At 41.6% G+C, this 16,831-nt stretch overlaps 1 protein-coding gene across 10 annotated transcripts in view; it reads left to right on the top strand.

Annotated features, from left to right (window-relative positions):
- CEP63 (centrosomal protein 63) overlaps window positions 1–13,752 on the top strand; it is a 68,966-nt gene extending 55,214 nt beyond the window's left edge. For 5 of the 10 annotated variants that reach the window (XM_019437106.2, XM_019437099.2, XM_053903796.1 and 2 more), the window contains 4 exons: window positions 122–208; window positions 4,162–4,367; window positions 5,140–5,419; window positions 7,602–7,992. In XM_019437106.2, coding sequence (XP_019292651.2) covers window positions 122–208; window positions 4,162–4,367; window positions 5,140–5,419; window positions 7,602–7,760 — 732 coding nt within the window. In that variant the 3' untranslated portion in view covers window positions 7,761–7,992. Of the gene's footprint in view, window positions 1–121; window positions 209–717; window positions 1,488–4,161; window positions 4,368–5,139; window positions 5,420–7,601; window positions 7,993–10,411 lie in introns of those variants that run through there. The other 5 variants (XR_002076670.2, XR_008422579.1, XM_019437116.2 and 2 more) reach the window with 5 other exon arrangements.
- The last annotated feature ends 3,079 nt before the right edge of the window (window positions 13,753–16,831 follow it).

The raw sequence follows: 16,831 nt of genomic DNA, 5'->3' as shown, positions 1-16,831 counted from the left end.
TGTGTGCGCGCGTACGAATGGAAAATGCGTCTTTACCTGATGAAAATTATGTATGGAAAACTTTTGTAGATGCATTTGATTTATTTGTTATGTTTGTTTTTTTCTGCTTTTCCCTTCTCAGGAGATTTTGGATCAGATGGAGTCACTCAAGTTAGAAAATCATCATCTTTCTGAAATGGTGATGAAATTGGAATTGGGTTTACATGAGGTACATAAATAGAAACTTAAGTCTTTTTCTGTTACCCAAGCCTTTTAAAGAAGTAGCTTTAAATATTGATGTTGTAAAGACAGAGTTAAGATCAAACAATGGAATGCTCCTTCTGCAGAAACATTCTCAAAGAAGTCAAGACAATGATGGAAATGAGCAAAATATCACTCTCCACTTCAGCAATTGGAAGATTTTTTTTTCATTATGCATATGACAAAATATATGTATAGTCTGTGTTCTTAATAGGGAGCGTGTATATAAAGTGCTCAGCATAGTGTCTGGAATGTAGTAAGTATGCAGTAAATGTTACGTACTATTATTACTGTTGTAGGTACTATGTTCATAATATCTTGTCCTTATAAAGTATATCACCTTTTACATAATTTGGTTTTAATTATACTTCTATAAGGTATAATTAATTTAGTCAAATATTCTAGAATCTTTTACATTCAAAGTATTTTAGTAGACAGTGTAACAGACACAAGGATGGCTGAGGATTCTTGCCTTAGGAGAGTGAAAGTAAACCAGTAAGGAGGGTAAGAAGTGTGTACCAGCTCCTGTGAAGCGGGCAGAATATGCTTACTTAACAGTGAGTTATAAACCCTGTGGATGTCCTTTTAGCTATTTTTTAATAAAATTCTTGTAATTTGCAAAATGACCCATCTGTTCTGACCCATCTCTTCTTGATGTTGGTCAGATGCCCGAAGATTGTAGAAATTCTTTTTTTCTGCACTTCCAGAGAGTGTGTGCCTTCAGAGATGTATGGTTACACAGCCCCTATTTGCTATTAAGTAGTTTTAATTTCATAATCATGGTTTATGGGGGCTGGGGTGGGAGAAAGTGCAAAATACAAAATACTAAATGAATACTTTATTTCAAGTAAAAGAAAATATTGGGGACTATCTTTATAATCTTTTGGGACAGTAAGATTCTCTTAGCATCATGAATGCATAAAGAATTTTACAGCATAAACAATTTTACAACATAAAAATGTAAAATTTGTGGATGGCATAAGACCCCATAAAATAAGACTAATAGAGTTGGGGAAAACAATTTGTACATAGTCAAAAGGTTAATATAAAATATTAATATGGGGCACCTGGGTGGCTCAGTTGGTCAAACGTCCAACTTCAACCCAGGTCATGATCTCACGGTTTGTGGGTTTGAGCCCTGTGTCAGGCTCTGTGCTGACTCTCACAGTCTGGAACCTGCTTTGGATTCTGTGTCTCCCTCTTCCCTTCCCCTGTTCATTCTCTGTCTCTGTCTCTGTCTCTCTCTCTCTCAAAAATAAACTTTAAAAAAATTTTTTTAATTAAAAATATTAATGTAAGGATTTCCTGCAAAGGTAATAAAAAGATCGGATTCCAGTAGAAAAGTGGACAAAGAACAGATAATTCATAGAAGTAATGCAAAAATCTAGTGACCAAGAAAAGCTTATTTAACCTCCCTATAACCAAAACAAAATAAATATTTTTTTGCTAACTGGCTTGACAGTGATTTTTAAAAATGAGTATAATCAGTATTGGCAAGGATATAGGGCAATAGACTCTTAAGCTCTGTTAACGAGAAAGTGAATAGATATGGCCTTTCTAGAGGACAATTTAGCAATGTCCATTAAACTTGTAAATATAGATAGCCTATAAAGTCCTGGATCATCTGCATTTCTGATTTTGATAGTCATTGCAGAATAGTTCTCCAGAAAGGTCATACCAGTTTGCATTTCCAAAGAACCCATCTTATAGGAGCAAATGTGCAGAAATGGTCATTTTGATGCTATTTTCAATGTCTAAAAATTTGAAATAAGCTAAATGTTAACCTATAGAGGGATGGTTCATCTGTGCCTATCTATACTATGAAATATTACGTCACCATTTAAGGTGGCAGATGAAAATAATGCATCTCATTTTGCTCCCTCCCAAATCCCTCTAAAACTGTAATGAATGGATTTTTCTTAATTTTAGTAATTTTTTTAAGAGTTTACTTATTTTGAGAGAGAGAAGAGTGAGTGAGAGTGTGTGCAAGCGGGGGAGGGGCACAGAGAGGGGGAGAGAGAATCCTAAGCAGGCTCCACGCTGTCAGACCCTGATGTGGGGGCTCCATCTCACGAACTGTGAGATCATGACCTAAGCTGAAATCAAGAGTTGGATGCTTAACTGACTGAGCCACCCAGGTGTCCCATGAAAGGATTTTTTTAAGTGCAAGCCTACAAGGATAGGAAAAAGGGGAGAGGAGACAGCAGCTAAATTGTAAGGGGGAAGTTGGACTCATGGCGGGGAGGGGGGGGTGCCAGGAGAGGGAGGGAGGAAGGAAGGAAGGAAGGAAGGGAGGGAGGAAGGAAGATAGTTGATTTTTGTTTGCCCTGATAAAGCCAATACTAAGCTAGTAGTGGAGAAAGTCAAGATCCAGCCTCATTTACACCACAGAATCTTCAAAAGACTCAGGATTTAGTAGTACTTGATTGAGAGAATCTTATCTTATGCAGTGATTGCCTATTCATATTTAAGAGTTGGGAACTGTCAGGGGTGCTTAAACCAGACTATGACCAGAGATTCTGTTGAGTTTAATTTCTCATGAAACCCCATCTAACAGTGGTAGTCTTGTCCTTTCTTTACAAATAGCTGGGCATGTGTGTGGCATGCAGTTTTTATATTACCTTTCACATTCACTTATCTGAATTGTTGCTAATAAACTAATAAATTTGAGAAAACTTCAAAAGATGCCTGGCAAAAGCAAGCACTATCTTTTTAAAAAAAGTATATTTAATGACATCAAACATCAGACTCTGGTTGGTCAAAATCCCATCAAGTCGTTTAAACTTCCTCTGGTTTTGAAGTTACACACAGTGTGAACATGTTGTATGTATTAAGAATAATTATTAGAAGGTTCCTGTTTGTGTTTTATCACCTAGGAAGGTGGAATTACTTTTACAAATGAATGTTTGGATTAAATAACTATTGTAACAAAATTAATTATCTTAATAATGAAAGCAGTAACTCTGATAAAATAAATTATATGCCACACTTAAAAAATCGACAGTAGTTTGTAGTTTAACTCCTGTATCCTGCAGTTGTTTTTTTTTTTAAGATTTTATCTGGCATTGGCAACTTATTGAAAAATTTTGTAACTTACATCACTGTTGGTACACAGATAATTGGATGCTGCATCTTAAAGTTTATATTTTAAATTCTGTTTGTTAAACTACTTTTGACCAGCTTATTTCTAGAAAATTCTTTACAGAAAAGACCAAGCTAAACATCATATTAAATTCCAAACAAGATTGCCATAATTTTTCAAAATGTTACTGAAAGATTTTGTCATTAGAAAAAAAAAAACAAAAACGGTCCAGACTACTGTTTTTTCAGGTACTGTTTTACCAGCAGACACCTAGATAGAAAAGCAATAAAATGAATGATCTTAGAACCTATACCAGATCAGAGTAGGAATCTCCACCTTATACTTGCATGCAGCTTTACCACGTAGTTCATATTGATTTCACGTCCCAGAATAGGTGCCGATGTTATGTAAAAGTCCTGAAGAGCAGAGTACTTTTCAGAACCTTCTGCTCAAATGCCTTTCTTTGAACTAGGTCTCTCGGTCTTCTTTTGTAGATACTCTGGAAGAACCCATGGCTGCTATTTTCTTTCTTTTCTTTGTTTCTGACTCTACTTGTAGCTTTCCTCCATCTGAGTTCCAGCCTTCCTCTAGCTCCGTAGGTATTCCTTGGCTCATCAGGGAAGCCCATTGTGCTCCTAATTCCCCCCACCCCCCCATTTACTGTAAGAGACAACACTTTTTTTTCTCATAGGGGGCCAAACACAAGTATTCACTTTTTCCAAAGTAAAGCTACAGATGAACTAGTTATAACTGAAAGAAATGTAATTTCCCACCAGCAGTCTCCCAGATCACAAATATTCTTCTACAAATTAAGTAACTCTAGCATTCTCTTTTATTAGGCAAAAGAGATTTCACTAGCAGACCTCCAGGAGAATTATATTGAGGCCTTAAATAAATTAGTGTCTGAAAATCAACAACTGCAGAAAGAGTTGATGGATACTAAATCTAAGCTGGAGATTTCTACTCAGATATGCAAAAAAAACCATGAGAGAATCTTTAAACCGGCACACAGCAGAGTACCTGAGTTCAAGAATACGGAGTCCAAGTAAAATTTCTTCACAGTTTACTTAAAATGTGTACTATTGGAACTGTCGTTTGAGCACGATTTCAGACTACAGATATTAAATCTTCCTCAAACGACTCTATGTCTGATTTTGAAGTACAGTGTGGACAAGTAAAGCTGCCATGAGGATAAAATGCGGCGGGTGGTTGTATGGCACTTCCTTCAAGCTTTAGTTTCAGACACTCTGGACGCATGCATAAACAACGTCCTTCCTCCCCTGAGACTTTCCATGCTGCCTCCCCCCTCTGTAGCCCCACTTGTACCTTAAAAGTAGAAATTGGCTTTTCACATAAAGAAAGCTTCCTTTGTAATGTTGGTCAATTAATTATAAGCTCTTACCATAAGAAGTCAGCATTCAGTGAAAACCCACCTGGCTTCAGCTCTTACTCTACAGCTGACGTGTTTCCTACCTACCAAAGCCTCTGCCGACCCCTCTCCTCCACTGCCACCTCGACCCCAGATGATGTCAGGCACCCTGCTCATGCGCACAGTACTTCCCTCTGTCCTAGCACCAAACACACTATGGCAGTTTGTCTCCGCGTGAGGGCTGAGGCCTGGTGGCGGGGGTTGGATGTTTGGGGCCTGACTGGATAGAAAGAGCATGTAGTCCGAGTGGGCTGCTCTTTTAGTAAATTACAGCCTTACTGGTTAGGCTATTCCTTTGTTTTTAAGTGAACTTCCTGCAGCGGTTCTGTGTTGAAAGAGAAAAGTTACTACAATGTATATTTGTTTTGTTTTCTAATCTGCTATCCAGGCCAACCCGTGGCCCGTACAGACACGATGGAGTAAAGACTGAGCACTGCAAAACAGGTCTTCATTCTCCGAGACGACAGGCGTTGGATAGTATAGAGCCCATGTCCAGAGTCCTCAGCCCCCTGAGCTCTCAGATCAGCCCTTGCAGTTCCACCATCTCTTTGCCTTCTAACTTTCTGTGTAAAACTAGCTCTTTGCCTTCAGCGCTAGATACAAATGATGCCAGTTTTTCTGACACTGTCTCTGAGAGTATAAATGACCAGGAAGAGTTTATGTCTTCGGTATGGAAATGTTCTGATCTTATTAGTTTATTAAGTCTATTTAGTTTGATTTTATTTTTTACTTTAAGGGTAAAGCAGGGTGATGGTTTTCTGTTTTGTTTTGGTTTTGTTTTTCCTTACTGGTTCTCTACCTTAAGTACTCTTTATTATGTTCATGTATTTCTGTCTTGCAGTTTTACTCATGAAGACACATTTCAGCCATGATTACTTTTCAAAATACATCTTAGTTTTGAAAATTAACATAACCATTCATTTGTATCTTTTTTTTTTGGTTTGTTTATTTATTTTGAGAGAGAGAGAGAGAACCAGTGAATGCAGGGGTGGGACAGAGAGAAGGAGACAGAGATTCCCAAGCAGGCTTCCTGCTGTCAGCACAGACCCCGATGGTGGGGTTCGAACTCACCAGGATCATGACCTGAGCAGAAACCAAGAGTCGAAGTCTTACCCAACTGAGCCACCCAGGCACCCCCATTCATTTGTTTTTAACCCTAATTGGAAATTCCTTTCCTGCCTTTTTCAGAGAGGGTCAATTTTGTATTTCAGAGAGGTCAATTTGTAGAGGGTCAAGGAATATCTCTGGATGCCAAGATGGTCGTGAGGCCTAGCCAGTGAAGAAGAAAGGAAGCAACTTGGGAAAGGGAGAAAGCGGGTGGGTTGAGGCGGAGGAAGGAACTGCGCCTGACGTGTCCAGACGTGGACTGGGTACCCCAGTGCGACACTCGCTGCTCCATATTCCTGCAGCCACTGTGCAGACTCCACCATTTGTCTGCGTTCTCTACCGAAGCCCTTGCCTCTGGCCAGATTTTCATTACCGTCACCAGTTACATGGTCCTATCCCTGTGAAAATGCAGTATTTCTGACCTTTGCATATGCCAACAGGTTCATGGAAGAGTTTTCTTTTCATTGTTAAAAGAAATCTCCGCTTCACTTACATGTAATTCTGAGACCTAAAAACATCCTGAAAACTTTCTTCCTAAGTTTGGCAGCAAAACCTTTTTGGCACTAAAACCTGACCTGAACTGAACTGATGTGCTAATATGTATAGACTCTTTATCCCACTTAGTATTTTGCTTCAGAAATATCAGTGTATTTGATTATGAGACGTTACCTCAGACTCCACTAAGGTAATACAGTTGATCCTTATTCATCACGGATTCTGTATTTGTGAATTCTCCTACTCGCTTAACTATTTAACACCCTGTTCAATACTTGAGGGACTCCCACAGTCATTCGTGGTCCTGTGAGGAGCTGTGAAAAGGTTGGATCCCCGCTTACACGTCCCCAGCTGAGATTGGTTGAGGTGGTGCTTTGCCCTCCTGTCCAGCTGTCACACAGAGGTGACCAGAGTGGGGACGACGTGGGGACAGCACAGTGTAGCACAGGGAGCTCGGGCTCTGGGGCCTGGTAAACAGGGTTGGAACCCCAACTCTGGCACCCGTTAGTGGGGTGGCCTCTGGCAAGTCACTTCACACTTTTGCACCTCGTTTTCTCTTATGTAAAATAAAGAAAATGGATTCTACCAGGAGGAGTTGTTTTTAGGATGGTAGTCTGTGTGAGATTGTGTGTGTGTATATTTTCCCAAGGAGCAATGATTCTTTATTCACTAACTCAGTGTTTGAGGGGACTGTATATAGAAAATAACGACTGCACGTGAGAATGGACTGTATGTGGTACATGTCCTATATTACCTTTCTAAAATCTGGATTCTGAAATACCGTGGCCCTAGGAGTTTCAGATGAGGGAGTGTGGACTGAGATTTTGGATGAGGGAAAGCATTGATTTCACTTGCTGTCTAATCTGTTGTCGGTAGATTTTCTGTGCTTTAAAATCAAAGTAACATATTCAGATTTTAAAAGTGAATATAAAATAACAGGCATTAGGTATATTCTCTTCTGAGGGTATTAAAGGATATATAAGTCTGAACTGAGATATTCTTTAGGCACATAACTAACATATTTATGTGACACTTTACATTTATACAACTTGTGTCAGAAAGGAAGAAGTCTTATGTTAACATTTATGGAACAGCTGCTTTTTTACTAGTCCTATCATTAGGATAAAAACAAATTATCTCTTTGGAAGAAAAAGTATTTTAAGTCACCTTTTAATATTTCTCGTTAGAAAATGTATCTGAGAAATCTACTGTTCAACTTACATATGTCCAAATTTGTTTCTCCTTCAGTGTCCCTTGCCTGTGTCTCCTCTTGGTTCAATAGCTACCAGATTTTTGGAAGAGGAGGAACTGCGGTCCCATCATATTCTAGAGCGCCTGGATGCCCATATTGAAGAACTTAAAAGAGAGAGTGAAAAGACAGTGAAACAGTTCACCACCCTAAAGTAGTCTTTTTAAAAAATCACAAACTTGGAAATAAAAATGAACCCTGAAGAGTTGCTATCACCCGACGAAGCACTTGTCAAAACACGAACATGTAAAAATAGTGAAGATGAGACATCCTAACACTGTTGGGAAGAAATCTGAAAACCTGATGCTTCTCTAAGGCATTTTCACTGCACTGGTTTGTTTGAAGAACTTTCTCCAGCAATAACTTGTAAGAATAAACCACTTTGCTAGACTTCTTTTTTTTCTCACATTACTCTTTATTATTAAGTGGTATTTTCTCTTAATGACTTCACTGTGAATAGCTGTAGACTAATTAAAATAAGGATTTTATGATACAAGTTGAAGAGAAAGTAACTATAGAAGTGGGTAATGCAAGTATGGATTTCAGAGTCAGACTGATCCAGATTGATGTACCAGTGTTGTTGCTTCTGGCCGGTTGGGTTGGGAGAGTTTATAGGGGTGAAAGAATTGTGACAGAAAGCCCTGTCTTGCCCCAAACAAAGTATAAGAGAGAGGTGGAGGGAGAGGACAGGCTGGTTTTAGGCATGCGTGCCTGTGGAATGTCAGATGGAAATGCTTGGCATGTGCATTTCTGAGATGTTTAAAGCGGAGACAAAGATCTCAGGGTGCAGAAGGTGTTTAAAACCATGGAGCGCTGATATGATCTACCAAGGAGGATGTGTAGGGAGAGGAGAGCAGTACGCAGGGCTGGGGGCCCTGAAGGATGCCAGCATCTGAGGATCCCAGGAAATGGATCAGTGGAGGAGCTAGAATGGGCAGCTGGAGACATCAGAAGGCACCGGCTGAGGGAAGGGACAGGGCTTCTGCGACTCTCCCCTCCCCAGTGCCCCTTTCCTCTCAGCATACAAACATCCTGTCATTTCCCCTTTCTTTAAAGCAAAACAAAACCTCAGTTCCCTGTGCCTTTCTGTCTCATACTCTGTATATTTCCTTTCTTTCACCCAAACATTTCTGGCAAGAGTTGTCTGCAGTGATGTTTCTGGTTCCTCACCTCCCTCTTAACCTCCTCCAACCCCACCTCCATCCCTACCATGAAACTGCTTTCTTGCTCTCGAGGTCACCAGTGATCTAATTAGTCCCTGAGCATCATTTCACACATTAGCCAATCCCTCTTCCTCTCTTGGCTTCTATGACCTGTCACTCCTGGTTTCTCTCCTACCTTACTGGCCCCTCCATCTCACCTGCTCTTCTGGCTTTTTCTCTTCCGAAGCCTCTCCTCTCCCTTCACCCCCACCCCGGGGCTTTGACATGGGTTTTCTCACTCAACTTCCCCAGAATATTCCATTCACTTTTTAAGCTTTTAAGAGCATCTATAGGCCAGTGACCCCTGCATTCAAAGCTCATGTTGACTTCTCTCCAGAGATGCTGTCTTAGATACCTGACTCCCAGAGCTGCTTTACTCGAATGTCTGGTGAGCATCCTATGTTGAATTTTCACAAGAGAGAACTCTTGGTTCTCCCTCCTCCTAAGATTGCATGTCAGGACAGCTTCATGTCTGCCATTTGCTAGGAGTTCCCCTTATTTCCTTCTTCACCCACACCTCCAGGTCCAAGCCATTGGGAGGTCCTATCAGTTCTGCTTCCCAAATCTCTCTTAGATGCAGCCATTTCTCTCCCTGGTGCCACTACCCTGGTCCAGACTAACGCATACTCCCTTCATACTACTCACCACTCTGAACTCATTTTGTTACTTGATTTACATTTTTATTATCTGTCTACCCTTAGAATTGTGCTTCTTGAGGGCAAGGACTTTGCCAGTCTGGTTCGTCGTGGGGGCGTCATCACCCAGCACAAGCCCAGCACTGTGGAAGTGCTCAGATTGTTTGAACCAACAGATAAATGTCCTTCCTTAGATGCACCACGTTTTCCCTTTGTGCCTGTGGACGTGCTGTCCCTTAGGTCAGCCTCCTCTTCCCAAACTCTTTCACATGCCCCTATTATCTTGCCTGGCAAAGACTTCCCACAGCCCCCGATCAGACTCAGGGAGAGCTGCTCATTTCTTACAGTGCCTTGTGTGTGCCCTTCTCAAAGCACTGACCATACTGTGCTGTCTAATTTCTGTCTCTCCCACTAAATTGGAAACTCCTTAAAGGAGGGACAAGGTCCTGCCTCTATCCAGTATGCTGTCTTACACATAGCAGATACTAAGTGAATACTAGGTGGATAAAAATGGCTACTATTCTGGGCTTCATTGTACTCACCTGTAAAATGGGGATGGTACGTCATGGAGTTGAGAGGATTTACCGAAAAGACATTTCTGAAAGGGCTTTGCAAACTCTAAAACTGTGATGCCCATCTGGATTGGTATGAGGGGATTTTTGAATGTCAGACTGTCCCATGCTTCCACTTAAAATATGTAGGGTGCAACCCCAAGTTTCTATGGTACATGTTGACTAGGAGGAGCAAGGACAGACTCTAGTCACTGGAGATGCATAAGGAATCATGAGGTACTATGTACACCCTTAAACTTATACTGCATTGTTGGTTGAAGTAAACTGTCTAAATTTGTCGAAATGTTTGATTGCAATTTAATCTCTCAACTTCATTTTTCAAGAAGATATGCCAAATATTAAAATGTGTCAACTAAATTTGAGCTAGTTTCCTAACCCACACTTTACAAAATCTTTCTAGGATCAGGATGCTCACAGGAGATGAAAAGGTAAGGGTGCTCTCATCTACTTTTGGTGTTTACGGATGACGTTGTGTTGGGTGAGTTACCTCATTCCACTTGGCCGGCATTCCCAGTGAAGTTTGGTCTGGATTTCTATGCAGGTTTTAGCTGAAGAGGACAAAGTGGAGTTCTCACTGTGGGGAGGATGCTGCCTTTCAGTGGAGCCTCCTTTGATTTCAATGAGCCGAGGATGCAGTGGGTGTCATTGTTCCCACGTGATTTATGTGGCTTACCCAGGGTCCCAGAGCCAGGCTCTCTTTAGCAGAGGCCAGGGGTAGAGAGTGCAGACTCTGCAGGCTGGCGACCCTGTTCCTAATCCTGGCTCTACCGCTAACTGGCTTTGTGACCTTGCACAAGTTAATTAACTGCTCCATACCTCAGCTTTCTCATCTGTAAAACGGGAAGCAATAATCATGCCTCCCTCATAGGGTTTTTGTGAAGATTAGTATTTGTAAAGTACATAGAACAGTGCCTAGCCTAGGAAGCACCATGAAAGTATCTTGTCAAGTAGAAAAAAAACACAACACTGTCTCTGTTATGTCTTCTCAACTTAAAAAAAAAATTTCTACTTTCCTTCTCCTACCTAGACACATATTGCTTGGTAAACTGGGGTGATGGTAATCTGTTTGCAAAACACCCTTGAGTCCAGAAACTAAAAGTTACGGGTGAGAAAAATAACTATAAAATAAGTTCTGTCATTAAGAACATGCATAAACAAACAGGTGTCATGAATGGCAGTCAAGGGCAGAAAGGTAAGGTTAGAAAAAGAGATTTGTTGACTTGTTCTAGAAACAGTTTGAGATCGCATGTAAAACATATCAAAAAGAAACAGTGGAATCAGGGCAAAGGGAAAATGAAGGCCATCAATGTCCATTCACAAATTAACAGAATATCTAGTTCAGTTGCTGGGGACAGGCAGCAACTTTACCTCTGAGGTGTTTGTTTGTTTGTTTGTTTTTTTAATGTTTATTTATTTCTGAGAGAGAGACAGAGCATGAGTGGGGGTGGGGGTGGGGGAACAGAGGGAGACACACAATCCAAAGCAGCTGTCAGCACAGAGCCCGACATGGGGCTCAAACCCACGAACTGTGAGATCATGACCTGAGCCAAAGTCAAATGCTAAACCAACTGAGCCACCCAGACACCTGAGTTGTTGTTGTTGTTGTTGTTTTTTTTTTTAAGTTTATTATTTATTTTGAGAGAGAGCACATAAGTGGGGGAGAGACAGAGACAAGGAGAGACAGAATCCCAAGTAGGCTCTGTGCCATCAGTGCAGAGTTGGACATGGGGCTCGAACTCGCAAACTGTGAGATCATGACCTGAGCCAAGATCAAGAGTCAGATGCTTAATTGACTGCACCGCTCAGGTGCCCCTTACTTCTGAGTTTCTTAAGGGCAAAAGTGGGGAAGGAAACATTATGTAACAGCTTTATGGTGCTGACGAGATCAAAACAGACCATGGGTTGAAGAGAAGCACATCTTTTTTGAATGCGTGTATGAGCCTTAGGAGAGGTCCTACAACATTTTTGTAACTGATAGTAATAGAATCTGCACAGTTTCCTTACAGTGTGCTTTCATTGTGGGCTGATGGCAAAGGCTGAAGTGCAATCAGAGACCAGTTCTAAGACAATCTCAGATGTGATGGTGTAAAGCTCTCATGGTCTGGCCTGATCACGGGACAATTTGGAGAAATGATGGACTGCAGGCCTTCAAAGCAATCTTCTATAAAAGCTGTTTCTTTACAGTGTGGTTTCGATAATCTCACAGCCAGTTCACTCTTTTTTCCTCTGTGGGAACCTAGAATTTGGGCATTTTATGTCGTCCATTAAGGCCAAGTTCAAATCATTTGACAATACAATCATTAGAAATAAGTGTACACTCTTCTTATGAAAAGAAAGAACCTTACTAAGGCAATGCTTGAATGGTGGAAGGTCCAGGAACTCCCTGATACTAAATGCAAAATAGACAAATTTGCGTATGTACATTTTTCTCTCAGAGACTGTCCATCAGACTCTCAAGGATATCTGTGAACTGGGGGGGGGGGGGGGGGGGTGTGGAAAATCAAGAACCACAACTTCAGGGACTGGAATTTTCCCAGAATGATGTTATCTGGGAAGAGACACAAAATTTGCAGGAGCCCATCCCATTCCTGTTGGGGCTGGGGCTGAGTTTTAAAGTGCAGCTGGATAGTCATTAAAAACTCAAGCTTTTCTGACAAAATTATGAAATTTAGAAGTTTTGAGTTCGAGAGCGAATGGCTAAGCAAGAATTCTTGAGATGTTTTTAGTGCAAAAGTTGATTGTATTATAGCACGGGGACAGGCCCCATGCGCAGAAAGAGCTGCACCAGGATTGTGAGGGGTGACTACGTGCTTTTTAATTAGTGAGGTTAGGGATAGCGTAAGCCTCTAAGGAATTTGGAAGCAAGGCTTTCAGGACCTTGAGGGGCTAGCTGCTGTTAAGGTTACTTTTAGTCTTTAATAAAACATAAACATTAGGGCACTAAGGCAGCCATGAAGGTCATGCTGTGCGTGGTTCAGGTGTCAGTGGGTTGCAAGCTAGAAGGAGACTTAATTTTGGCTCCATTTCTCTTGCCTTTGTTCTCATCATTTTCAATAATAAAAGGACAGGTAACCCAATTTTAAAGTGGGCGAAGGATCCGAATAGACATTTCTCTAAAGAATATATACAAATGGCCGAAAGCACATGAAAAGATGCTCTGCATCACTAGTCTTCAGGAGAATGCAGCATCAGGAGAATGCAACGCTATGTGAGATAACCACTTCATAGCCGCGATGGTATAAGAGATGGACAATAAACAAGTGTTGATGAGGATGTGGAGAAATTGGAACGCTTCTGTGTTGCTGATAGGAATGTAAAATGGTGCAGCCATTCTGGAAAAGTTTGACAGTTCCTGAAAAAGAGTCACCGTTTACCCAGCAGTGCCAATCCTAGGCACGTGTCCAAGCTCACGAGAACACAGGTCCACACAGAAAGTGACACATGCATGTTCACAGCAGCGTTACTCATGGTGGCCAAAAGTTAGAAACAACCTGAATGTCCCTCAACCGATGAGCCGATAAACAAAATGTGCTGTATCCAGACAGTGGAATATGTTTGGGCGTAAAAAGGGATGAAGCATTGCTGTCACAACACTGATGAACCTTGGGAACATTCTGCTACGTGACAGAAGCCTGTCACAAAAGACCACATATGTATCATTTCATTTATATGAAGTGTCTATGATGGGCAAATCTGGAGAGCCAGACAGTAGGTTGGTGGTTGCTAGGGGTGGCGGGGAGGGGGGGAAGGTGGGGGAGGTTGAAGACTAAAGAGTAAGGGGTGTCTTTTGGAGGTTATGGGAGTGTTCTACAATTGATTGTTGCACAAGTCTGAATGTAACAACCAAAAAACTATTGAATTATATGCTCTAAATGGGTGAATTGTATGGTATGTGGGTTATATCTTAATAAAGGTGTTACCCAAAAAAAGCCTTCCTGATGCATAGCAATGCCTAAAAAATTCAAGTTTATATTCAGAACACATCACAGCACAATGCATGCCAAAGTTTCATGTTTTCTGCTCTGCGCGCCCATTCAGGAGTAACAGTGGTAGCCTTCTTCAGAGAACGGGTGACCAAGCTCTGTCTGCATGATTGCTTGTGAGTGGAGGCAGTTCCTCACCTCCAAGATGATGTGAGTAAGGGCTTTGCCGCAAGCTGGGCATGCTGTAAGCCTCCTGCTCTCCCTCCAGGGCGTGGTCTTACGCTGCCTGTGAGGGGAGCAGTTTCCAGGATTACTGAGGGTCCCGGCAGCAAAGTCCATAATAATCAGCCAGGCAGCACTTTTTGGCTAAGTATCTTGTATGGAGGGGCTACAGGAATGCTTGGCATGAACCTCAGTGGTGAGGAGGACTGCGTCCAGAACGTTTCAGAGAGCGCTACAATGATGGGGAAGTGTGTGAATATGGGACATGTGCACTAAGACTGCTTGGCAAATCCTCCAATAGCTCTCCAAGCATGACTGGGAAAAACAGAGAAAGGAAAGCCAGATCCATTACATAAACCTCTTCATTGCTTCAGCTCTGGAACACAGATCAGCTAAGACCGTTTGACACTAGTTTGCCCAGTGCTTTTGTGGAACAACCACTCCTTTGGGAGGCATCTGGTGTGGCTGAGCTAATTGCCAGTTCCCAGAGCTGTCCTAATTCCCATGGCACTGGCTTTGGGAGGCAACGAGGACCTCTTGGGATTCCATCTCTTGGATTTGTCTTACCCCTGTTGGATAACATGCCAGTCCCCGAATCTTTCTGCAATCTAGAACACATGTTTCAGGTCCTCAGCCCAAAATTAAATGCTACAAACAAGGCAAGAAGTGTTTTCTACCAATTAATTTCAACTGTGATGGAGGATATAGCCTGCTCCCAGCAGGAGCATGTACTCCAACTGTGCAGGTCCCCGTATAACCCAACAGAGTGGTGGCTGGGCAGGAGCCCAGTGGTTTCCCCAGTGATCCCCCTCCTGGCTGACAGCCCAGCGTGGAATCCTGACCTGTTCATATTAAGTCCTGGACCGTGAGTGAAGGATAGGAAAGATTCTAGGTAGCTGGTATGTTCAGCGGGCTACCTCCTGCAAAAACTTCCATTTGTATAGTGAGAAGGCATCACCTGATCTTTTTTATTTTGCTCCAAAAGGTCTTAATACTATCACTTTTTAATTTTTTATTTTTTTGGATTTGAGGTACACAAATGTGTTCTCTTTTTTTAGTGATTTTTTTTATTAACTTGTTTTATTTTTTATTTTTTTAAATTTACATCCAAATTAGCATATAGTGCAACACTGGTTTCAGGAGGAGATTCCTTAGTGCCCCTTACCCATTTAGCCCATCCCCCCTCCCACGACCCCTCCAGTAACCCTCAGTTTGTTCTCCATATTTATGAGTCTCTTCTGTTTTGTCCCCCTCCCTATTTTTATATGATTTTTGTTTCCCTTCCCTTATGTTCATCTGTTTTGTCTCTTAAAGTCCTCATATGAGTGAAGTCATATGATGTTTGTCTTTCTCTGACTAATTTCACTTAGCTTAATGCCTTCCAGGTCCATCCACTTAATTGCAAATGGCAAGATTTCATTCTTTTTGATTGCTGAGTAATACTCCATTGTAGATATATACCACATCGTCTTTATCCATTCATCCATTGATGGACATTTGGGCTCTTTCCATACTTTGGCTATTGTTGATAGTGCTGCTATAAACATGGGGGTGCATGTGTCACTTCGAAACAGCACACCTGTATCCCGTGGATAAATGCCTAGTAGTGCAATTGCTGGGTCGTAGGGTAGTTCTGTTTTTAGTTTTTTGAGGAACCTCCATACTGTTTTCCAGAGTGGCTGCACCAGCTTGCATTCCTGATTACTATCACTTTTTTATAAAAATTTTTTTTTTTCAACGTTTTTTATTTATTTTTGGGACAGAGAGAGACAGAGCATGAATGGGGGAGGGGCAGAGAGAGAGGGAGACACAGAATCGGAAACAGGCTCCAGGCTCCGAGCCATCAGCCCAGAGCCTGACGCGGGGCTCGAACTCACGGACCGCGAGATCGTGACCTGGCTGAAGTCGGACGCTTAACCGACTGCGCCACCCAGGCGCCCCAACTATCACTTTTTTAAAGAACACCAAGCAATTCCAGTGTTTTCTCAGGCTAAGCCATTCCCTAAATCCATATATTTCAAGCTGTTTTCCAGAGATATGAAATTTTTCAGTGTTAATACATGTTCCGTAGAAATATGCCCAAGCGGAATGAGAAATGCTGCATATCGTATCCCCTAGGGCCAGTACAGAATTGGGAGAACTCTTCCCTTCACTGGCCAAGATCCTTCCAGCCCTCCAGCTCTCTCCCAGTGCCTCCTCTATTGCCTCCCAAAGCACTGGGAGCTGGTGACCTTAGGCACTTACAGTTCTCGACCTTTTGTGTGCCAGGGACTCCTGTGACAGAGTGGTGAAGCCTATGGACACCTCAAAATCATGACTACGTGCATAAAATAAAATACCTAGTGTTAAAAGGAAAGCCAATTATTTTGACGTTCTGTTATCAAAACCTGAGACAAAACAGATTTGTAACACAGTATTCTGTATACTTCTTTATTAACTCATTAAATAACAAGATTGCGTGGCGGGTCTGGCTCCTACTATGCTTTCAAAGCAGTGACTCATGAAAATCATGTTTTGAGATGTCTACAACAAGTGTAATGAGATATAAAAATATCTGTGATTTCTACTGGAATAAAGCTCCAGGTACTGGTAGCTGCTGTGGTTTATGGTCTATATTCTTAATGGAATAAAAACTAAATTTCAGTTAGAGCTTACTGAGAATTAGGATGTCAATT

Source organism: Panthera pardus, unplaced genomic scaffold, assembly GCF_024362965.1.
Source record: "Panthera pardus isolate Hobbes unplaced genomic scaffold, ASM2436296v1 HiC_scaffold_16, whole genome shotgun sequence".
In the NCBI taxonomy this organism is placed as follows: domain Eukaryota; kingdom Metazoa; phylum Chordata; class Mammalia; order Carnivora; family Felidae; genus Panthera; species Panthera pardus.
The sequence above is the reverse complement of the archived record's forward strand: the minus strand, read 5'-3'. Positions and strand labels throughout refer to the sequence as shown.